General features: G+C 37.6%; 1 protein-coding gene across 5 annotated transcripts; it reads right to left on the reverse strand.

Annotated features, from left to right (window-relative positions):
• Positions 1 to 818: 818 nt before the first annotated feature.
• Positions 819 to 24442, reverse strand: LOC139479182 (afadin- and alpha-actinin-binding protein B-like). Of its 5 annotated transcripts, XM_071261991.1 has the most exons (15): positions 24358 to 24442; positions 22103 to 22211; positions 18412 to 18619; positions 17264 to 17403; positions 16590 to 16758; positions 15377 to 15515; positions 13957 to 14026; positions 12337 to 12505; positions 10402 to 10510; positions 9969 to 10079; positions 9172 to 9308; positions 8413 to 8586; positions 7789 to 7885; positions 7315 to 7429; positions 819 to 6658 (listed from the first exon to the last, which is right to left on the reverse strand). In XM_071261991.1, exons 3-15 carry the CDS (start codon positions 18607 to 18609, stop codon positions 6466 to 6468), a joined length of 1821 nt encoding a protein of 606 aa, XP_071118092.1. In that variant the 5' UTR covers positions 18610 to 18619; positions 22103 to 22211; positions 24358 to 24442; the 3' UTR covers positions 819 to 6465. The 5 variants fall into 5 exon arrangements, with proteins under 5 accessions (XP_071118092.1, XP_071118090.1, XP_071118091.1 ...); XM_071261989.1 differs by lacking the exon at positions 22103 to 22211 and having other exon boundaries at positions 24336 to 24422; XM_071261990.1 differs by lacking the exon at positions 22103 to 22211 and having other exon boundaries at positions 24358 to 24420.
• Between the last annotated feature and the right edge of the window lie 269 nt (positions 24443 to 24711).

Here is a 24711-nt window from a genome sequence, read left to right on the forward strand (position 1 = left end):
TCGTTCGTCCAGCCAATATGTAACTCCGGAATTCCAGCCTAGTTCGGGAAGGGTGGAAACTAGACTTATAAAAGTCAGTTAACGCCCTTGCATCGGGAAGATGAACAAGCATGACTCGATATATGACTTTTAAACAATATTAATGTGAGGAAGTGTGTTCTACTTGATCTATGATTGCGGACAAATCATATACAAGTGTAAATCATTTGTGAAAGAACATTTCTTGCATAATAGGACAAATGTGTGTTCACTTTAACTTACTTACTTTAACTTCTGACACCAGAGACCATGTAATTATATATATTATATATACATCTATTATATGGTCTCTGCTCACACCAAGGTTCGTGACTTTTCATAGATCTCAAGGCTATTTTCCAAGTTTGATATGAATTATCATTGGTATCCAACCGTGATGATTATAGTAAAGTAATTGCTTACATGTATAAGGAATCAAATACTCGAATAGTTTATACAGAGTGTATACTGATATGGCCTGTGTGTACATAATGAATGTCTGTGATAGTATTAATGCTCAATGGACTCAGATTCTGAGGAATCTAGTCACTTTCACCTAACAGTATTACCAAGCTATTTTATCTCACTGTAATGTAAATACGTTATTTTTTAATATTTATTTGTGAGTGTGGTGTATGATTATATATGTATTGTTAATGTGTCAGAAATAAACACTTTTTCTTACCCACTTTCTTTCATCATATTTCACGACTTTTCTTTCTCACATTTCAATGTCATAGTTCAAGAAAACGAACAAATGTTTAGAAAAAGACCACAAGACAGAACACTGGTAACATATTTAATACTATCAAACAAGCTGCTTTGTTAGAAAAAGGGTGTAAATTGTAACAAAATACCATCAGATTTGCTGCTAGTGTATGCTACAGCACTATAAGGCTAGCATGAAGTTACTTGCAGGAAAATCTATGTACTACAGTTAAACCTCATCAACTGAAAAACTTGCAGGGACCAACCATTAAATATTCTGGTCATACATTCAATTTTGGTCTCCAAAGGTAGGAGTAAGTGAGTTTGGTTTTACGCCACTTTTAGCAATATTCCAGCAATATCACGACGGGGGAGAACAGAAATGGGCTTCCCACATTGTACCAATGTCGAGAATCGAACCCGGGTCTTCGGCGTGACGAGCAAACGCTTTAAACACTAGGCTACCCGACCACCCCTGAAACAGCATTAACTCACACTGGCGTTCACTGTTATGCACTGTTAAAACATTATGAATAAATACTGACATATATTTCCAATGATAACCCAATGCCTCCTTAGCATTGGGAAGTGATGGTTTGTTTGTTTGTTGTTTAATGCTGCACTCAGCAATATTCCCAGCTTTATGAAGGCAGTCTGTAAATAATCGAGTCTGGACCAGACAATCCAGTGATTGATGTCATGCACATCGATCCACGCAATTGGGATTGATGACATGCATCAACCAAGTCAGCGAGTCTGACCACCTAATCCCGTTAGTCTCCTCTTACGACAAGAAGTCGCCGGTTGATGTGATGGGAAACATTTTTTTTCACTTGAAAACTGGACTTATTAAAGTACCAAAATTGATCAAACCTTTTAAATTCCTATAGAAGAGAGGGTATAAAAATCTGTTAATTCTAAAGTATTACTAACAATTTTATTTTACAATCTCAAAAGGGTGTTTAATACACTCTACTATATAGTTCCCGATGGAGGGTTGTGGCAGTGACATACAACAGCATTGATGGAGATCTACCATCCAAAACTACATCCCTGGCACATGATGAATATTTCAAACAGTCACATAAAAATTTTTTAAAAAATATATCACCATCATTGCATACAAGTATTGTAAAAGACTGAACCATAAAGTAGTATTTGGGTGTAGTTTTGCATTTGTTGGAAACATAGGTCTAATGGATGAAACATCAGCAAACTAGGCTTGTGTCCCTTCAACAATCACTTAATGCTGCAGTACTGGGGTGTAACAGAAACTGGTGGTCATGGATAGGAAGCATAAATGAAATCAACAAATTTGTACAGGGAAAATATCTTGTACAATGACACTCTGAAATAAGAATTTGGTAATGTCTCAGGATTACGAAGTCAAGAATTTGTATTAATGCGGTGCATTCACACTGAATACAAAATCAGATTTGCAAGATTAAATTCTCTTTTATTTCAATCATATTCTCCATTGCAAAAAATATGAGATTTATGACACTGAACGGTACCCAGGTATTAACCTAATTAACCTAAGGGTGATACTGAAATATCTTCCGCTTTGGAAACATGAACACACAAAACTGTAAGCATGGTAACAAAGATGAATGATGTGCTGCAACAAACGAGAATGGTTATGTTGGCATCACACTACTGAGATTTTTTCCAAGTCAGAGTATCCATTAAATCCTTACCACTGCATCTTGAATGAACTTCTTAAAGCAGGGATGACAATCAGACTTATCTTATACAATGGGCCATAAAACATATCAAATGACTGACATCAACGAATCTTTGTCAATCCATGTCTTGACAATATTTCTATCACCTATACATTTTAGATGTAATAGTGTATCTTTTTCTTTATGTAAATGTCATTTCTCAAACTAAAGGATGTGAGATCATGTGCAAAGAGGATGATGAAAAACATGATAAAAACATATTACAAATATATACAGAGTTTATGCTCAGACATGATATGTGGTGGTGAAATGAACACTGATATGTTGAATGTTGGGAATGGATGACAGACTAAACACGATATGCACAATGTACAGTCAGAGAAGTGTTGACATGCATAACCCAAAAACCTGTTCCTGTAAACACCTCTATAGTTTTCAGACTTAAAAGTCTGACAGTTGTTGGGTGGAGCAAGGTTTTAAGCAGCGTTTATCATTATTCCAGCAACATCATGGCGAGGAACATGTGAAATGGGCTTCACATATTGTACCAATGTGTCAATGAAATAATAGGGAATATTATTAGGTTACATCACTGCTCCTGATCACTGCTTAACTGTCTTCACAGCAACATGTGAAGCCCTGCTAATTTCAGCGATACCATTCCAAAACAACATTTTTCTAGATTAACAAAACAGTGCTAGAAGTTTTGAACTTTGAAGTTCAATCATCTAAACAGCAGGGTTTGTGCACAAATTTGAATAAATCTCAATAAAGATCACAATTCACATTTCATTGTCTCAAAATATATTTGATTAAGCGTGGTGATCAGCTTATCTGCTAAACTCATATAGATCATTTAACAATGTAATAAGAATACATTTTTAAATGATTTTGTACTTGATGAATATTACAGTCTAGAAAAACATTGTGAACATGTTCAATTTAATTTGAATTCAGCAAAACATACATTTAAATGTATTTGAAATGTATTTGAAATCTGATTGAAAGACAATACATCATGTATTTTGATATGTCATAAGAATATTATGTAATAAAATCACAACTCAGAATGAAACCTTAAAATACCACAACCAAGAAACTGCAAAAAAAACCAGAATAATGTATTTTGATAAAAAAAAACAGATAACAGCATATAAACTCAAAAGGATAATTCTACACAGAATGTACCAATATTCTTTTTAAACAAAATATTCAGTTGCTAGTACCCAGTCAGAAAGAAATTCAAAATTCACTTAAATGAGACAAGCAGAACATTGTTTAATATACCATCACCAAATGGTACCATATTGCATCCATATACAACTAGCTTACACAACATGATATGCAAACAAGACAGACTCATAAATGGTCCCTGTGTCTTGAGATATGCAAAGACAACATATTAGACAAAAACCATGCAAGTTTGGTTTGGAAATAAATCACAAACACATGGGTAACTATTTGTCACTGCTGGGCAATTTTGAGTCACTAATCTATAACTCAGGGAGAGCAGTTCACTGCTATTGGCTCTCATTGTAATCTGCAGTCTCGGAGATAGAGATGAAACCAGAAGTCAAGAGATGGAAAGTGGGAACATCCATCCACTACAAAAGGGATTGATTTCACAGCAAATCAGCAAGGTTGGAGTTCCATGTTCTATGCACTGCCCACTTTTCCCAAAGCGGAAAACAAATAAAACCAAAGTAACTCATGGCACTTACTTGATATATCCATCTGTACATTATTAGTGTGTTCAGTTGGGCTTAATGCTGCTTTGAACAGTATTTCAGTTATATCATGGTGTGTAAGGTTAATGTGGAGGAAAGCCCAAAGTGGTGCAAGTCTTTGATGTTTACCACTTTGGTGAAACCCACTTGCATGGGGATGGTGTTGTCAAACCTAGAAACATAATCAGGGCGAACAGGGATTCGAGCCCACAATCTGAGGTTTCTGATGTGTCGAAGGGATGCAACTCTGCACAGCGAATTGCGACGCCTTAGACGCCTGGGACACCCGAGTCCCACACCTATATATTAACCGAGAGAGAGTGAGTGAGTGTGTCAACTGCGTTAGGTTTGGCACTGTTTGAACAGTATTTTTGTTTAAATTGGCATTACAGCTGAAAACTGTAAGAATCTACAGCGAAACATCACTTGCACCAATAAACCAGAAGTTGTTATCCACAAAGTTGTATGTTTTCTTATTAACAGTATCTCCGTCAGATCATGGCTATTCAACTAAATGGGAGAAAGCCCAAAGTGACACAAGTCATTGACATTTACCAGTTGTAAATTTCATGAGCACAGGAATACACTTCACATATAGCTCCCCTTTGACCATTCACATGTGAGGGGGTGGGTGACTCGGGATTACATTCCTTGGAACATGTCATGCCTGTCACCTCATGTGGGAGGAAAGACCAAAGTGAATAAGGTTGTTAACGTTTACCACTTTGGTCAAGTCAGATCAGCATGTGTGGGGTGCTGACAGTGTCAGACTGAGGATCTTAATCAAGGTTAATCTTCACCAGCAGAGCCTAGCACTGCAAAGGGAGACAACCTTGCACAGAGAACCAACCAAACCCCCAAACCCTAATACATGTATCTGCAGATGTAGGTTGATAATAATTATAAATGACAGCTGTTCATAGCTGTGAAATCATACGCATCACAGTCAAACACATTCTTTGATACATAAAACACAGTATATATCAGTTTTGACATGGGCACCACAACACAAAATACTTGATATGTAACATACATAACAAACTCAATTCACACACAAACTTTGTCAGCTTGTCAATAGCAAATCACTGTCAATTAACTGCCTGTGTCAATACTATAGTTGTAAATATTCAATGGATGAGATCGCATGACAAAATAGTTTCATAGGCACTATTAAAACATTCTATTTACAATTCACAATTTCTAAGACAAGAGAGTTGTCCAAATATTGTAAAACAGTGATGTTAGTGCATGCTGCCTGTATAAGGATAGAAGTGGTTCATGGCAGCTACCCTATAGTCGCACATATTCCCGAGGCAAAGGCGTTAACTGACTATAAAACTCCAGTTTCCACCCTTGCCGAACTAGGCTGGATTTCTGGAGTTACATTTTCGCTGGACTAATAAATCTATGCATAGTCCAATCAAAATTGCTAAACAAACTAAAAATCTGGTTCATAAACAACATGGATTTCAATGTCCCGATTTTGGTCAACTGCAGGATTTGCAAAGCATGTGTTATGTCAAATGGGCGTCGACAGACATTTTGCAAATCTTTTCATGTTTTTAATAAAGGTGATTTGATGCACTTTGCTGAGTATTTTGTTTGAAGCAAATGCAAGTGATGTGTGACATGGAATCTGATTGGTCAATAGGAGGGACATATAACTAGCAATAGCCACTGGTGGCGCTACGATTGAGCCTGGAAATTCCAGTCTAGTTCGGCAAGGGTGGAAACTGGACTTTCAGAGTCCGTTAACGCCCTTGCCTTGGGAAGATGATAGTTGTTTGTTCACGAGTCAGTTGAGGATGTTGGAATGGTGAGGACATGGAAAGGTAGTGAAGCATACCTGATATAATCCTGAATTGGCATCACAGAGCTTATCAGTGTGGCAAAGTCATCAAAGAATTAAAAGATATTTTGATCCACTTTGTTATATCTGTTCATGTTGTAATACCCTCCAAAAAATTAGCACCAAGCTCTGTAATCAAATATAAAGATTGTAAATAATTACAGTTCCTGAAATAAACTTTCAGGCCGTCAATTTAGAGTAAATAATAAAAAAATTCCTTACATTCACAATACTGTTAAAGAATAATGAAAGTTAACTTTGTCCAAAAATGCATAATTGTACAAACCTTTTCAAATCAGCCATTTGTGTCAATATATACATAATGCATCAGTCTTAACAACAGCATCAACATCTTCATGAATGTTTGTACTGTCATGTGTTTGGCTCTGTATTCATGTGATAATGAATAAATTTCAAACGATAATGTTGAAATTTGTTATTGTTTTTTCAAATGTCCACTGTGCCCAGGGGAGATAACCTATGCTTCATCCTCCATATCTTTAGCTGTGGAATTGGCCTTATGGAAGAGTTTCATCCTGAGGGAGTCTATGTTATCTGAGGACATGAGCTGTAGAGAGGCTGGAGAGCTGTGGGTGCTGCTAGCTGAACGCTTGGATGCTGTGGTTCGGACGGATTCAACGCTTGCTGCTTTCCTCACTCCACAGCCATTGCTGAAACAATTTGTTGGCATTGGTAATAAAACAAAAGAAGCTACAAGGCTCTTTAGATCACTTGAATCTTTCTGGAATATTTACAACATTAGATTACTAACATGATTAAGGGTTAACAAGTATAAACAACAAAAATAACAGTAGAAAAGCATGTAAATTAGATTATTGGCTGAGAAGGGGGATCAAAGTCTCATTTTCATCAAGGTTGCCAGGGCATACCACAGTATATAAAGTCCAGTGGTCAAAGTTTCATCAAAATATCCAACAATGATTTTCACATTTCAAATCTCACAATGATAAATTTTCTAGTAAAGCATATAAATAGTCATGGATACAAATCCATGTGTTAAAAAGCTAAAGATCGGGGTATGATAAAGACCCTTTTTAAAGGCTGTCCATTGACTAATTTCCATGTTGGGAAAATGTCAAACAAATTGTGATAAAGGATGTCAGAAAATATAACAGAGTTTTACCATACGTTGTTATTGTATTTACATGCTTTAGCATATATAAAATGCTCCCCAAAAATCTCTTACTGTACAAAACAGTGTTGAAATACGGCAATTCAATGCCCTCGTCACACACTTTATCCTTTCAAATTCTTCATTAACTAACTAAATGTATGTAGTTTTGAGTCTAATAACTAAAATACATACCTGACCACTGGAGTAATACCAAGGCTTCTGTAGAAGTCTGTTGTGGATGGAGTTTTGGCCTTACCCCCAGGGGCAGGGGAGAAGAAGGGCGTGGCAGGGAGAAGGCGGGCACCCTCTGGGAGAAGAAAGACACTGTATAATACTATTTCAAAATCACAGCATAATAATGTTGAGTATCTGAACACTCACTGGAGCTGCAGGAAATACTAGTGATGTAGGATTAAGATGTAACAAGTGTACTGACCATGCTGACATAAGGTTGAGGTTTGGAAGAAAGCTCCATGTGTTGCAATCATGATGTTTACCACTTTGTGCATATGAGCGATTCAACCCAGTAATCAATAGATTCTTAGCTAAGGGAGATCTCTGGGGAGTTGGAGAACCCTAGTGTACACCTTTTGAGTTTCAACAACAGTATGATGATATGACACAGCTCCTAGATGACTCATTCATGTACAACAGTGACACACCTACCTTTCTTTGGCATAGGACTTGTTGCCTCTTTGAATGGAGTAAGGTTGAAAAACTGTTTCAAAAGCAAATTGGACCTTTCATTCTGGATTGCTTGTCTCTGTAAAAACATGCAAAATAGGAAACAAGTGTGAAAAATGACTTCGTTTAGTCCATGCTGAGTGATATATGCAACATAATGTACATTGATTAGAACATTTATTATATTAATATACTTATTCTGATAAAAATATTGCAAATTACCTCTCTTCGATCCTATAACACAGAACCCTAAATGTGCCTCTCTGCCAGAGTGAGGTACTATCCACCAGATCACTGCTGAGAGTTACCTCCCCTTGAGCAAATACTTCCCTAAAGTTCCCTACAGTCATATGTATTTCACACTGAGGGCACAGTAAATGCATTACACAAGCATTCACCAAGGTTTATATAGTTTCAAGTCCAGGAGACCCTCAGTAACAAACTTTGGAGGCCCAAGGCATGAACAAGTCCCTCGCTATGAAGACCTGGGCCCACTTGCACAAAGCGATCTTTGCGCTAAGATATCGTAACTCCCATACTTTAACATAGGCTTACAATAGTTGTAGCACTAAGATCGCTTTGTGCAAGTGGGCCCAGATCTCCTACCTCCCTGCCCAGTTTGATGGCTGCCTCTGTAAACTTGCGTCTCTCCTCCTCGAAGTTGGCCTTCTCCTGGTAGAAGAATTTCTTCTGTTCTGACAGACATTCCTTCTCATCCAGGAGCTGAGTTTCATGCAGGAATGTACTCTGTACTGACTTGGTCTGGGACTGGATGGATTGCTGGGGACAATACAGGAATTAACTTCACCAAGTTCATTAGTTCCATCCAATAATAATTCAAAGTATGGGTTCATATCTAGGGAGACAAAGTTAAGTTGCAAGACCAAAAACTAATCCCATAACAATAATCCAACAATTTTAGAAAAGGAAAAACCTTCATGTGCATTCTGTGTATTGACACAAAGAATCTTTTCTGGTGCTACATGCTTGAAATAGGACCTTTTCATTGAAGTCTCATAGGGGGAGTGAGTGAGTATGGTTTTACGCCGCTTTTAGCAATATTCCAGCAATATCACGGCGGGGGACACCAGAAATGGGTTTCACACATTGTACCCATGTCGAGAATCGAACCCGGGTCTTCAGCGTGGCGAGCGAACACTTTAACCACTAGGCTACCCGACCGCCCCTGAAGTCTCATCGATGTTAAATTCACGTCTGTGAAACCTTGACTTGCCTGAGCAGGCATCCTAATGATTGCCCAAATTTTAATTTTCTTAAACAGTCAGAGAGATTCCAGGACAAGACATGTTTCGGAAATCCTGTTTGTTTACTGAGGCAGAGGAGCATGGATTATCTCCCCCTCACCTGAATGAGCTCCTCCTGCTGCTTGATGATCTTCTTGTACTTGGTCATCTGACAGTTCAGTCTCTCCAGCTCCTCCCTTGTCCGATCGGTCTCTGCCTTGCTCCCTATGGGGAGTATTCGACTTTTGTTCACTGAAGCTGTAAAAATGACACTCCACCTCAGAAATATCCACTTTATTCAGCCTTAATAACCCAACATTGTAGATAAAAGCAATTCTGACTTTTTTCGGGTTATTAATACCCTCCTATAAAAAATACTGTCATGCTAATCTATGGCTCGACAAGTAAACTAGTTTGTTCTCATGAATTGTAATTGTGAAAAAGGGATGCTTAAATGTGTTCTTGTGTGTTAAATGTGCAAAGATAATATTTCTTCTTAAACAGTTTAAACATGTTAAAGTGAGTCGCCATATTGCTGAAATATTGTTGATGTGACATTAAATTTTGAAGCACAAATGTTGCTAAAGCCCAACTGCCTAAGGTTAAAGAATTGTTAATGTAGCCACATATCTCAATACCTCACAATTTTTGTACCTAAAAAGCAAATATAATAGAGCGAGCAGCATAAGCATGTTATTTCCACCTTTGATTTGTCAATCACATTTGATCAAGTGTGAAACAGTTACATGTGTGTTGATCCCACTTTGGGGGTTTGATCACACACCAAGGCAGCCAGGACACAGCGGATAGTTTCACCTTCATCCTTGTTACCTAATTTAAATCCTCACATTGCCCCAGTTAACATGGCAACCACAGATATATTGAATCACCAATATTTCATTGATCTGAGCCACTTACCTGGAGTAATGTCAGCTGTTTTCTTCATTTTCTTTCTTATTTTCTTGCATACTGTTTTGAATTGTTTCTCAAAGTCTGTTCGGACAATGTCATATGGCATTTGGAAATGACCTGTTTTGTAAAACAAAATGAAAAAAAAATTCCAATATTTAGAAAAGTACATTTTGCTTACAATCATGATAACAGTAAAACAACATTGAAGTGATGGTTAGGTATGGGAAGTTAGTCAAACAACAGTAATATCTGTGGGACCAAATAAATCAATTTTGCAAAAAAGTAGCCCATTTCACATTATTATTCATGCATGAACTTAGAAAATTTGTACCTTTTATAATATACTGGGACACCGATGCTATTTCATACAAACATGTTAGTATTGTATTACAATATCAAAATTGACATGGCGGTTATTGACGACATAACATGCACACACCCTCCGACAACTCAAGGTCGTCAACTGTCATGCGTGAAGATACAACAGAGCTGACATCGTCAATTTCCTCCTCTTCCGACGAGGATGACAAGGCATCATGGGACAACTCCTGGACAATCAAGATAAAGAATAATGTTGCCATTTTGAAAACAGAATTCAACTCACTTGTACCACAGTTATAACAGAGAGAAAAGCCTAAGGACAGAGATTGTAAATACTGTCTATACACAAGGAAGAGAATTTATGGATGTCAACTTCTTTATTATGAGGAAACACTACGTTTCGGAGTGTATGCTTACTCCTTCATCAGGTGAATGAATGCTATGAGGCAGAGAGCATATATATGTACACGTAAGGACAACAAAAGTAATAAGATAAAGGTGAAACTTAACAAGGGAAGCCAACAGATAATTGCCAATGATAGGTGATTAGCAAAAGACAATGGAAGACACTTTACAGTAATTAGCACTGATGGTTATGGACAACTGGAAGCCAGCCCTTTAATTATCATTGATTGGTAATGGGCAATGGACAATAGACATCCATAAATTCTCTTCCTGATGTGTATCACTTCTAAATGCCCTTCAACTACTTGACTGTCTATACAGTGTTCAAAGTTATGGGTGGTCCTGGCATCTGTGATGTCTTCTATAGTATTGGAATCTAGGGACCACTTAAATCTTTAACATTAGGACCCCTTGAAATACATGCTTCATATGAACACTGATGTAGATGTGACTTGTTAGCCATGCTAGATAATCATCTCTGCAATGTTAGTCAACACATATCAAGTAAGAGAAGCGAAAATTTTAATGCCACTCTGAACATTATTTTAGTTAAATTATCTCTAGATTACCTCTAATGTGGGGGGATTGCCCAATGTGACCGAGGAGCATTAGTAGGATGCTAACAAGATGATAATCAGGGACTATCTTGCTTTCGAACTCAAGACTGGCACCTTAAACAATCAGTGCTACCTTAAAACAACAGAGTTAGGTTCTACTCAGAAATGTATATATTACCTCCGTCACGAGTACTTGGATAACCAGCTATGGTTTGATTAGAATTCTTAACCAGTTCAAAATTTGCAAACCGGTATTCGTTATCCTTGTTTAATATTATTAATGATCATTTGCAGTTACTTTTATGAAACTATAAGCATTAATATTGTCAAACTCCATAAAAATAGTTATAAAATGATACTGAATCTGCAGTTTGCAACAGACCATCAACGATGTAAAGAAGGTAATCTGAAGGCGCAATATCACAATGTTGACCTAACCAGTATTGAATATAAAACAACAAATTTTAACACCAAAGGCATTTCATGCAAGTCCATAAGCTCATTAAGTAAAATCAAGTCTAGTTTTCATACCAGGCTTTACAATCAGGCAATCAAATGAGTTAAGTCATGAAAGTGAGGCAGTATTCATTCATTAAATGTTGTACATGTACATGTTTGTATATCATTATTGAAAGACTTCCAAATAACACACACATTTCCTAGAATCTGAATGACAAGCATTGTTTCGTTTGCACATATATTACATATGCATCAATGTGATTCCATGCGAAAGATGAAATAGTGCATTGAATGTCAGTTTAGGAATTATTGTGGAATTGTTTTGTTTGTAAGGTTGTACATTGTCGTGTAGCTGTTTTAATATTTTGATATAATGAAAACATTTAATCGGAAACAAAATGGCTTCAGTAAGACATGTAACCAGTTCTAGATTTATATACAGAATTAAGTAATTATTCCTTTCGCAAGTGAGTATGATTTTACACTGCTTTTAGCAATATTAATTGTTGCCATATCAGCAAAAACTGGCATGACCATGATGACCATCAAACCCCAGGTCTTTGGCATGACAAGCCAATGCTTTAACCCCCAGGACAACACACCACCCCCAGAGTGTAATCAAGTTAACATACAGCTTCAGGTGGAGGGATGGGCTGAGAGTTAGAAGTTCTGTCAAGGACTGAAGCAAGTTCTCGATGCATGTGCATCACACACTGGCGGAGATCATTGTTCTCAACCATCAACTCCTTCTGCTTTCCCTCATAGTTGTCAATAACCAGTTGGTACATCTCTTCCTCCTTTCTGGAACACAGAGGACAGGTGTCAATTGCAGACACATTACATGTTCAGGGCAATAGCCATTCAGGGCAATAGCAGGTCTGCTGCTGATAGATGTTCACAAGAAACAAGTTTGGTTGGTTTGTTTCCAGCAATATGACGGCGGTCTGTAAATCATCAAGTCTGGACCAGACAATCCAGTGATTGATATCATGAGCATCGATCCACGCAATTGAGATTGATGACATTGTAGTCCTTGTGGTCGGCCAATTAAGGGAACTAAAGGCTAAAGGCATCAGAAAAGGTTTTGGATCATAATTGCAGAAGTTGATATCTGTAATAAGCAATGGTGGCCATGGTAACAACAGTAACGTCTTCATGGACACTGTTAGAGAAGATACAATCCATATCATCCCTTATTGGCTAATATTACCCATGCTGGGGATTCCTGTATATATAATGGAACTGAGACTGCAAGTTCCTGGGCTGAATGTTACAATTAATGAGACAACAAATGTGTAACCAAAACTGCTTATTGACCAATACATTCATAAGATTTTCCTATGGACCGGTATTCAGTTTCTTCCAGGAAAATTATCAGTAATCATATAATAAATGACATCGCCAGTGTCTGAAATAGCCATCTGCCCACAAGCAGAATTTCGGTCAGGCTAAAGATTCTGAAAAGTCCCTAGCCTGACTGGCTACTGAAATTTTTTATGATAGTTTATTTATGCACATCTCTTAGTTGAACTATAAAAACTATAAAAATGTTTTCCCGTTTCTGTAGATAATATAACCATCAAAAATCAAATTAATATCCATACCGAATCGAGGTTGGGAGAACAGAGTTACCCCCCTTCATGCTATTTGACTCATGATTCGCCATCTGGGATTACTTTATTTATATCTTCACAGAATCAATTTTCTGGAAAAATATTAAAGCTAATAGAAATTGAAACTGACTAGTAACTTTCAAGGCTAGCTATCCCAAATGGCTAGCAATATTTGAAACTATTTCAAACACTGACTGATAGGGTTGGGACGGGTAACTTGGGTACTCGCGTTGAGTGGGTCCTGAGTAGTTACCCACATGACTACCCAGACCCATGGTTAGTCACATTACATACTCTTTAAAGACATTTACAATAAAACTCAATGGTTACACTACAAGTATAGCTAATGTTCACATCTCTTTCTCACTATGCAGGCATTCATTCTGACTTTTATATGTTCGAGTAAGGATAAAGCGTCTATCACCTGCAGTGTATTCATGATCTGATCATTTTATAGGGGGATCTAAATAGTTTTTGCCAGGGCAAAACAATTCCCATTCAGACATTTTGTACCAATCCCTTGAGACCTATAGCAGGTGTCCGGGTAGGGTCGGGGGATAGGGTATCGGGTACCCGGGTAGTAAATTTGGACTCGTCCCAGCCCTACTGACTGACACACAAACAAGATCCTCCACTCACTTGTGTCCTGAGTTCTGCCACGTGGCTCTCTGACCGTCTGCTCTCTGAAGCACATTCATCATACTCATACCTGGAAAAAAGATAACATATGGCTGAAAATATAGACAGAAGCTGAATGGATGGAAACACAGGCTGAAAAGAGAGAGGCACAACGGACGGAGAGAAAGAAAAGGACACAGGCTTCAGGAAAGGAGCCGGTTTAATGATTTGAAGTCTTTGTGACAGCTGAAGTATGCATATTTCTCACTTCCGCTGTAAATGAAATAATAACTGTGTATGTGATGGCAATCTGCTTCGAGACTGTCGGATCTGATGGCTGTCAACAGGGGAGGTGCCTTGAGGGTGTGAGGAGTCAATGTCAATCCTGGTGTCGCTCCCTTGGAAGTGTATATCGGTAATATTCAGACAGAGATATGGCAAGCATTGATGACGATCTGCGTAATGGCCAGGAGATGCATATGGGTTGAAGCACATGTGCCGATATAGATCCATAGAGGTGAGGTATCAATTCCCATCCCAGCTGTGATGTCGATCCCTGTAGTCGCTGTGAATCCGAATCTGAAGAATCTGACATTTGTCAATGTCGGAATGTTGACGGCCTGAAGATTTGGGTTGACCTCGCCCTTGAGTGTGGAAACAATCCGAAGGCTCTTGGGTGTGACTATATTCAGTGACGGCTCAGCAGCCTCGACATCCACTTGAACATTCCATGGGGGAGTGGGGGGGTGGCAGGTGACTCATGGCTGAGGGTTGGGGTACGCTGGAAGGGTTGTCGGCAGCAATCGTCGTAACTCACACTTAGGTATATAATTTTGAAAAGCTTCCTCTGATAGATGGTAACACTGAGCGCAACAGTGATCATCCTTGCATAGACCATGGCAATCACAACATAAGGTATGCGGATTGTATGATGGAAAGGTATGACAACATTCTTTACAATCTGGGCGTTTGCCTTTGGTTATTCCCATATTCTGCCATAGAAGAGATGTAGTTGTTGGAGGAAGATCTCACCCAAAACAACAAAACGTAATTCTCTATGTTCAAACATGTCTCCACACTGTGTCAATGAGAAAGAGAATGGTGTGGCGGGTCAAGTCAGGTGATCAGGTCGTGTAAGGTCGCTATGCATGGGATAACAATGCGTGACCCATTTCTTATGTGGTGACCATGTTGATGCTGGGATGTGTTCAAGTGAAACATGTTTTTTAAGCTATTCTAGGGCATTTCCATACTAAGATCAAAAGAAGGAGAAATCTCTTAATTAAAAGGCGAAAGTTCAACAATTTCTAGACTAACAAGGTGTTGCTGTATACAGTTTTGGAACTGGAGAGAAGTCTGTACACAAGGGCTATAGTATAATGAGCAGAGTATTCAGTACACCCACAATGTTCACCACTATGTCAAAATGCAGTAGACTCACCTATTTTACGAGCAGGGTTTTTATCTGCTAGAAGTTGATGAAGTCGATCCTTCAGTTTGATTGCTTCCTTCTCATGTTTCTTCATCTCATGCCGAGACTGAACATCTTTCTGCTGTAGCACAGACTGAAGGCGCTTCACCTGTTTAAGTAAGTAAATGTCTAACATCACACTCTGCAATATTCCAGCTAGATCATGACAGCATGTAAAATATCAACTGCATGTGTAAACTACTTCAGTCTGGGTCAAGCAAATCCACAATCCACATCATCTGTCGTATATACTGACGTTGTTCAATGACAAATTTGGAAAAACATTATGTTCTTAGCATCATCATATGATTTTATTCATATCTAAGCCAGTTGTGCATACTCTGCCATTTCCTTTGAAATCTCTTGGTTCCAGTGAGACTAGGTTCATGATCACTACCTTCATCATCTGGTTTACTACGGTTATTTGATTTTAAACAATGTGATTTTCCTGTTTGTGAACTTTCTTCGGTTGCATGTGTGTTGCTACGGAAGTGAAGTTTGAAGGACCGGATTATGACATTTATTGCGCCATCTGTGATTCTTACTTGCAGGAAGGGCCTTTATTACCTATGAGGGCAAACATATCAGGGTTCATGTTTATGGCACTTGTGCCTAAATTCCAGTATTTAGCTTGCTATCGCTCAGGAAATACCGGAATTTGGACACTCGTGTCATAAACACACTTAGTATGACATCAACACTCATATAGTATGCTCTATTTATTACCTATAGGGTTAGAGATAACCAAGTTCATAAAAATTTGCATTAGTGCAGTTATCACTTCACATGCAATGCATTGTTTAAGTCATCCGATGCAAAAAAACGAAATCCGAATGATGTCACACTTGAAACAACGAAATAGCAAAAGATTGTTGACATTATTGGACAAGTTTGATTTTCGAAAATGGCTCTCGCTTTGGAAATACCGGACTTTAGACACTCGTGTTGTAAACATAGTATGACATGAACACTCATATAATACCCTCTATGTATTGCCTCATTTCATATTTCAGGGGGAAGCCCAAAGTGATCCCTGCCACAGCATCAATAAGGATACCACCAGATGATAAACAGTCTTGTATGAAATATCAAGAACAACGAGTGGTGTTTAACAATGTTTGAAAAACCCTTTCGTTCTTGTATGGGTTAACTTTGTGAGACAAGCCAAATTCCTGCTTCCTACCTCCTCTTTATCTGTTTTGTGTTTGCCAGCGAGTGTTTTGTGTTTGAGAGCCAGCTGTCTGTGTTTCTCCTCCTGCCGAGCCAGGTTCTTCTCCACCCCCTCGCTCTCCCTCTTCAACCTGGCGTTGGTGGATATGTAGTGATCTCGCTCACTGTTACATCTATGTAACCTGACAAAGACATTGAGATGGACTGTAGTGTAACAACACCTACATGTGTAGAGCAGAGGAATGGAAAATTAATATATAGTAAATATTTTCACGTTTGTTTTTGGCTGCTTCCCTCATCAATATTCCAGCTATAGGACAGTGTCTGTAAATAATTCAGTATGGACCAGACAATCCAGTGATTGGTATTTTGATTAAAAAAAATTGACGTTGGGTAAAACATGTAAAGTTGCGAGAATAACCACCTGATCCATTAAATTGGCTCCTACGACAAGCATAAGTTTCTGGGGAAACATTATAACCTGGAATCTCCAAGGGGTATATTGTTTTCACATTTGACAAGTAATGTAAACATCTTTAATCTATTAATTTTATTAACATGTTTAATCATGATTATGGTAAAGACTTTGAATAAACCATGTTCAATTAAAGCTTTGCTGCCTAAACAAACTCCATGACCATATGAGCTACATCAATCATTGTCAGAGGCCTTGTCACATTTTGCTACCTATTTTCCAGTTCTTCTTTCAATCTGTTGCTCCTCTGGTATAGTCTGAGAATATCATACAATCTGTTCACCAGGGCAACTGTTGACACGGCAACACCGGCCTCTGGTTGGAAGGAAGCAAACCCAATCACCTGGAGTTCCTGAAAATAATGAGAAAACAATGACATAAACATGATAAAGGCTGCTGAGGTACACCATCATTGTCACTAGTGCTGGGAATCCACCTCCAAATTTGTGATCGATAATCGACAGTCAATATTGACAAGCTCATGATCATGTCAGGTTGAGCTACCCTAGCACTCCGTATATACATGATTTACTTTTTAGAAAACTATTTAGAATGTCTTCTTTGTCATCATAATTGCTTTTTATCAGTTTGGAGTGAGTGAGTTGGGTTTATCACTGCTTTGAACAGTATTCCAGTTATATCACAGCATGTCAGTTTGATGTGGGAGAAAAGCCTGAGGTGATGTAGGTCTCAAGACATCTACCATATTGGTGGAACCCATGAGCTCGGGTATGGTGCTGACAAACCAAGAAACATAATGGGGGTGAACCAGGATTCGAACCCATGATCATGGTTTTCTGGCGGCCTAAGGGACGTAACACTGAACAGGGAATCGCAGCGCCTTAGATGACTGGGTCATCAGCACATCAGTTTGGAAGTAAAGACAGATAATACCTTGATCTATTTATGAGTTACCCTACCCACATATTTTCTGTATTCCAATGTACTTTTGGCTTATTATATTTATTAGCCAATCAAATATTAATAAATAAAAACATTTTGGAAGTGAGTGGAAGTTCCACCTGAACCCCCCCTAAAAATATATAGTTGGAAGAAACAGGCTAACTGTAAATATGTATAACTTTTGGAGAGGGATACGGGCGGAATTCTTTCCAGAGAATAACATCGTTTCACAGTTTCAAGTGAGGCACTGGTTTCCTTGCTGTTTTCTGCAATACTCTTATTACTTTAGGACCCCTAAAAATACTTAACATGTTTAACACAAGGATTATGACAAGGGCCCTCTGACTTTCATCCTACCGATTTCATATAAAACTTGGTTCCACAGACCAGTTACTGTATGTGATTTCTCTACTGTAATATGTAGATGGACACATGGGAAACAGTTCATCAACCATACCTGATCAAGGAAGGTGAGACAACTCTGTAAATTATCTGAAGTACAGAATGTGGTTTCTCCATCTGCATGTCCTGGGGTTTGGGGAAACCATATTTGTGATTCATGATTGTCTTTCATTCTTATCTGTGAACTTGTCCGAGAGGTATATAATGCAATCAGATCATCCGCCTGCTCCTTTACAGCTGTCCAATCAGCCATATTGCAGAAACTGAAAGCAAAGAATTGGATAAAGCAATCCACATACGTTGCATATTGCAGATTTGGGTAATATTTAATTTTAAAGATTCAAGGCACTTTTCACAGGCTAAAACACAAACAAAACCTAATCATAATTTTAAGCTGTAGACTCAGCTTTGAATAAAATAACCTGGTTTCTTCATACAACACCAGAGTGATACACACACAAATTGAGCAATATGTTGAGAATGGATAAAAACAATTTACACTTGGGAGTCCTAGGGATTCAAACTAAGATCGCTGTTAAAATCATTAAACTAATCAAAATTAGAAATTGCATGTAACATACATCTGACATTCTTGTTCTGTCAGAAATATACTCCAAATGTGAATGGTTTTATTTTCGTGAATTTAATATCAACATCCCCATCCATAATAGACTTAAAGGGGCACTGATCTAACGCAATTCTCCGGACTGGTTGTTGCCTTTGTTATTGTTTTTTTCCCCGTGAGTACCCGGATGATACGCAACGCAACTGAGCGTGACCAGAGACTGGGCTACCGTCTGCAAGGACAGCTAAATAAACTTGGAGGCTGGAGGCAATATTTGTTTTACTCATTTTTGCATAAACACTGATTGGTTAACTGTAACTATAAAGATTTCGACAAAAGGCGCATGTTAATTAATTTCTTCAGCCTAAACAAACAGACAAAAAGAACGGTGGAGCTCATCGGATGTCGTAATTTGGAAATACCCCAGATAGTTATAGTTTAATACTAAAAAAGTATACATGCAGTGAAAGCTTTTTCGGATTTCGGATTGCGTCGATAATACGATTACTACTCCCTTGTTGTCATCCATGTTTTCTCGTCTAACCCTACACTTGTGTATTTGTCGTCATTCACTTGATGCTCAGTTAATGAATTTATTACAGGTACAATTACCGGTAGTGGTAGCACCACTTAGATTACCTGACAAAGGTTCCCATTTGGCATTTATTGTGTCATGAGGTAATTATTCAATCTAAATCCAGGTTTGAAGTTAGGTGAAATGTGTGTTATGTAAGATGCATGTGGCAGCCCAGCAAGAGATGAATGATCAGTTCATTTACTTTTTTTTGTAAATCAACGGATTGTTCCTAGTCATCAAAGGATTAACAGAAAATAAGTTGATTGATTAATCACTGTTATCTTGCACAGTGGATATGTCAAAAGTAAGTGTTTACATGTCTAGGTTAACTAAAACAAAGGGAATACACTCATATCATGGCGTGAAGTGCCGATGTAAAAACAACATACTTTGTTCAAAGGGTTAACTGATAATACATTGATTGATTGATCATTGTTATCTATCACTCAATGGATTTTTTAGGAACCGTGGACTTTATGAAAATAGTTGTCACGTGGGCTTTTTCAGCCGACCCTTGAGACTTGACACCTAAGTGAAACACCTGAAACAATCCAAGTGATCAGTTGAGAAACGAACACGGATTATAATATCCCAAAACGATATATATATATTTAAAAAAATTTGATTGTTACAGAGACACGTGACATCGAATAAGTTTCTTTGTACAGCTGCAGACGAGTGGGATATTATTCCTTTGTGTGGATATTCACGGATACATTCCTCGAACAAGGAAGCTGCCTAAAAATTATTCACATAAATTTGGTAGGTTGTAATTATGGTATTTGCATTATTTTGTTTTCCTTCATTTGAACCGATTCGTTCTTGTTTCTCTACGTCTTGGTTGGGAAATTCTTCAATGCTCGATAGACGTTGTTTTCACAGGTCTTTTCCTTTGTAAGCGTGTATATATTACCGTCAATTTGTAAAATGTGATTCTCTCAGGCAATTTATAAAATGTGTAAATATTTCAGTCAAATTGAAAAATCTGTCCAGATTGATTAAGACGATCAAAAGGGCCTACAAACATCACAACAGATTATTATGTAGGATTAGAAGCCAAACAACATAGAAATGTACTTTTCAACGTAACATTTTCAGTCTCTTGGTGATGACATTGAACATCAAAATGTTTGGAATTCGTTATCATAATAATACAGATGGAAATGTTTTTCAGTCACTTTGTAAAATATTTAGACGTTTAATAAATATTTTACACATTTTGACAGTAAAAATATATACACACTATAAAAAAGCAACGCTCAGGTGAAATATTTACTTTGTGTTGCAAGTCAAAATAGTGTAAACGAAAATCGCAAAATTACCAAGCAAGTGACTTATCAAAACTTTTCACCATTACCGATGCTACCCACAAAGATACCTACATTTCCTTATTACATCGAAAACTGTATTTCATTTTGTTGATCAATGTGACCATACGCCCTTATTACTACCGGTATCCATAAAAGTGATCCATGCGCTTACGAAAGGCGCAGCACAGGTCGCGAACTAGTCTAGATTTCTGCTATACATCCGGGTACTCACTTGGAAAAAACAATAACAAAGGCAACAACCAGTCCCGGGGAATTGCGTTAGATCAGTGCCTCTTTAAGGCTTCTGGGCAAGTGCAGTGGCCCCCCACCAAATATTATTACTGCGAGTCCTTAGTTGATGAAATACACAAGTTACATACTAGTTCTGCTGACATTTATGCATTATGTGAATCACACATGAATCAACATAATATAATTTGCACAAATGCATGATACAGTTGGTGAAAAATAGATGATTAAAAATAAAAAATGTTTCCCATGATCACTCAATTTAAGTGAATAAATGCATGTTGTCTTATACATTGAGCTTCCAGAAACAGTAACAAAACAAGTCTACCTCAGTAATTCATACAGCATTTAACCTGCACACGACCCCCAAGAAACCATCTAAGGTTAGTTACTTATTTCAGAATAAATGGGTTAGAATGCAGCACTCATTGTCATGAACATATGTGCACTGCTCCCTCAACTTGCCAAACTGAAAACAGACTGAACAAGTTCGGCAAGAATAATAAATTCAGTAGATGACCATTACTGATGACCTATCACAGAAATCTGAAATCTCCAACGTTAGCGTGAACAATCGGGAAAATATTCACTCTCAACAATAAAAGGGAATTTCGTCTGAAGCCGGTTTGCAATTTGGTTAAAAAAATATCAACGAAAAGACGCCTGTCTATTGCTAACGAAGTGTAGAATGGTAAAATATGTTTGCGACTATTTCTTTTCATAACGAGCGCGTTCTAAGAACACCCTAACCATAACATATGTGAAAAGACGGCAGTAAGGCCGTGACATTGTCTTTCAGAGAATCGTGAACGCACGTTTAGCACCACTGAAGATCATTCGCGTACCTGTCAACTTGAAATTTATCCATTTGCCTCCCACAGGTAAAGCTATGACGTCACAGAGTTTTGCCTTCGAATTTTTTTCACTGACGATGTCTTCTTGGTTAGTCTTGGTCAAATTGCATAATAAAAATATTAAACGATAATTTTCGACATTTATTTAGAACACTTTCAACAGAAATGTCATACACATGAAAACAACGTACCGTTTCGTATTATTGCGGGAACGTATTTACTTGTACCACGTGGTCGATCATGTGACTTGGTATAAATAGTCGTATCCATGGCTTGACAAGGATCAGCAAGAGCAGGGGTCTGCCAGGGGATATACAGTGATGTTAGTTAAAATGATTAAAGGGCTTCTCTTTTTATTATAATAATAATAATAATAATAATAATAATAATAATAATAATAACAACAATAATAATAGGGCACTTAAGGACTAATTTTAATCAAAATTAAAAGTAAACGACGCAACCAGTTTCACATTTTATATGTAATATTAATACTCAACACCCTTAATATATGTCTTCCTTCGAATCACTTCTTACGATCATTGGTTTGTCAGCAAAAAAACCCCGTGGCTGTCACCAAAGTGGTAAACGTTAAAGTATTGCATCACTTCGGGGTTTACGTTAATGATTTTTTATTTTAAAAAAATTATGTCAACTTCTTTATTATGAGGAACACAACGTTTGGCATGAAAGTTCTTTATTTGTCCATACGAACTTTTTTTCTTTTCTTTTTTACGTTAATGATAACGCACACGTAACTGGACATTCGTTACAAATAATGTACGAGACGTCGAAGCTAGCAAGTATAATTGGTAACGAATTTCCAGATGTGCGTGCGTTATCTGACTTACAATACAGCAGCGAAGTAAACAAGTTTTGTGTCATCAGAATACAAACCCAGCGTTAATGTGAATCAATTAACGAAAATAAATACAACACAAACGTGTTGCACGGAAATGCCCTGCAGTACATGCCAAATACACGAGAATCTTTAATTTCGTGCTTCGATATCCGTGCTGCATTAGCCCCTATATTCGTACTGCACGTGCAACTTGTGCGATTCGATCGTTGTAGCCATTACATTCGTAATGCAGGTGCTTAGAATTAATGTATGAGCTTAAAATTTGCAATGAAGAAAGTAGGGTAGAAAACTGTCAGTTCGTTACAGATAATCAACAGTTGGAGATAAACCTACTGTCTTTTGAAATTTGATGTAGTCCCACTGTGGAATAGATACCTCTTTTTTATACTTTTGAACCGAGCGCTTTCCAGAGGCTGTGTGAGACCAGGGCCTCGATAGTTTTATATGGACTCCCGTGAAAAGCACAGTGTCACTTGATGTGTCTATCCGGTTTCTGATTAAGGGGAGGACTCTGTGTACTTATCAAATGTTGTTAGAAGCTAGGATAGAAAAATGCCATTTATTTTAGGTTGCTTTAAAGGTAAATTGTCTTCAAACGTTAGAGTGATAGAAAAATGTTGTCTTGAAAAGTCTTTTATATGGTATACGACAAAATTACTTTTTCTTCATACTGCCAAATTAATTGCATTTTTTCTCTTAATTGTTTTTGATGAAATTGCGTTGTTGGTGCCCAAATAAGTGGTAACAAAAAATGAACAGAAGATGCGGTACCTTCGATAAAATCGTAATCGAGTCCCCCTTGATCGTTGACGGCAACGATGCATATTTTTTCATCCGTATTTGATTTGTATATTTATATCCATGTGTTCATCAAAATCGTATTTGCACTTGTGAAAATTTCAATTCACGCACAACAGTGTATTGTTTCCGTCATCCGGACAGCATTGTTGGCGTCATTCTAATCTATTGTGACGTAAGATCGGAAATATGTCACACTAGAAACGACGTCATAGCTGAAGATAGTTGACGTCATTTGACAATTGTGGTTTTCTATGACGGCTGTCGTGATCAGTGCATTTTTCTAAAGGGGAGCTCAAAAGCATTAAGAAAAAATGTGTAATAAAGAAATGTTTACACTCCCATGTGTGTCATACTGACTTTACAAAACTCGTGTAAAAATTCATATATTACCCTCACCTCGCTCAGGAAATACAAGAACTCTGACACTCGTTTCATTAAATCAGTAAGACGCACATGCTCGTATAATAATCTCTATGTATCATACAATTGTAAGAAAATTATGTTTGCCCTATGTTTTCTGGCATGTGTATTGTTTACTTCTGTGATAAATGTACCATATACATTACTCAGATCACCTAATAATTGGCACATAAGTATCATTAGAATATGGACAGAAACAACCGAGATCAAACTCAACTTAAATAAAAGTCCGTCACAAATTGTTCAATCAAGATATTTAGTGTATGGGGATCAGCTGTGATGATCGCTTCACAGGAAACAATCACGACTGAGAATATTTCACAAACAAACATAATACTTACTGTAATAACATGCTATACTAACCTCCGCCATGTACACGCAAATTATTGGACATCACAAACAGGGGATTAATCTAACCACGAGGACAGGAGTATACCTTCAGTGTGTGACCAGACAAGCGTAGTGTCCCAGATCTGTTGAATACAAATCTCGGCACACCCTGATAAGCTAACAATGTTACCTACACGGTATTGACATAAATATACTAGTATAGGTAGGTAAACAAGGCTAGTTTTGTCTAAGTCGAATACATACCTATATAGTCTTAGCCTATAGCCTATATTCTTCCAGGAATCCCAACGGGGAAAGGCGATGTGCGCAGTCGAGCGAATTATATGGATTTGAGTTAAACAAACATGGAATACACACATGTATCTC

The sequence above is a fragment of the Haliotis cracherodii genome, unplaced genomic scaffold, assembly GCF_022045235.1.
Source record: "Haliotis cracherodii isolate W230 unplaced genomic scaffold, xgHalCrac1.p SCAF_4, whole genome shotgun sequence".
Lineage (NCBI taxonomy): Eukaryota > Metazoa > Mollusca > Gastropoda > Lepetellida > Haliotidae > Haliotis > Haliotis cracherodii.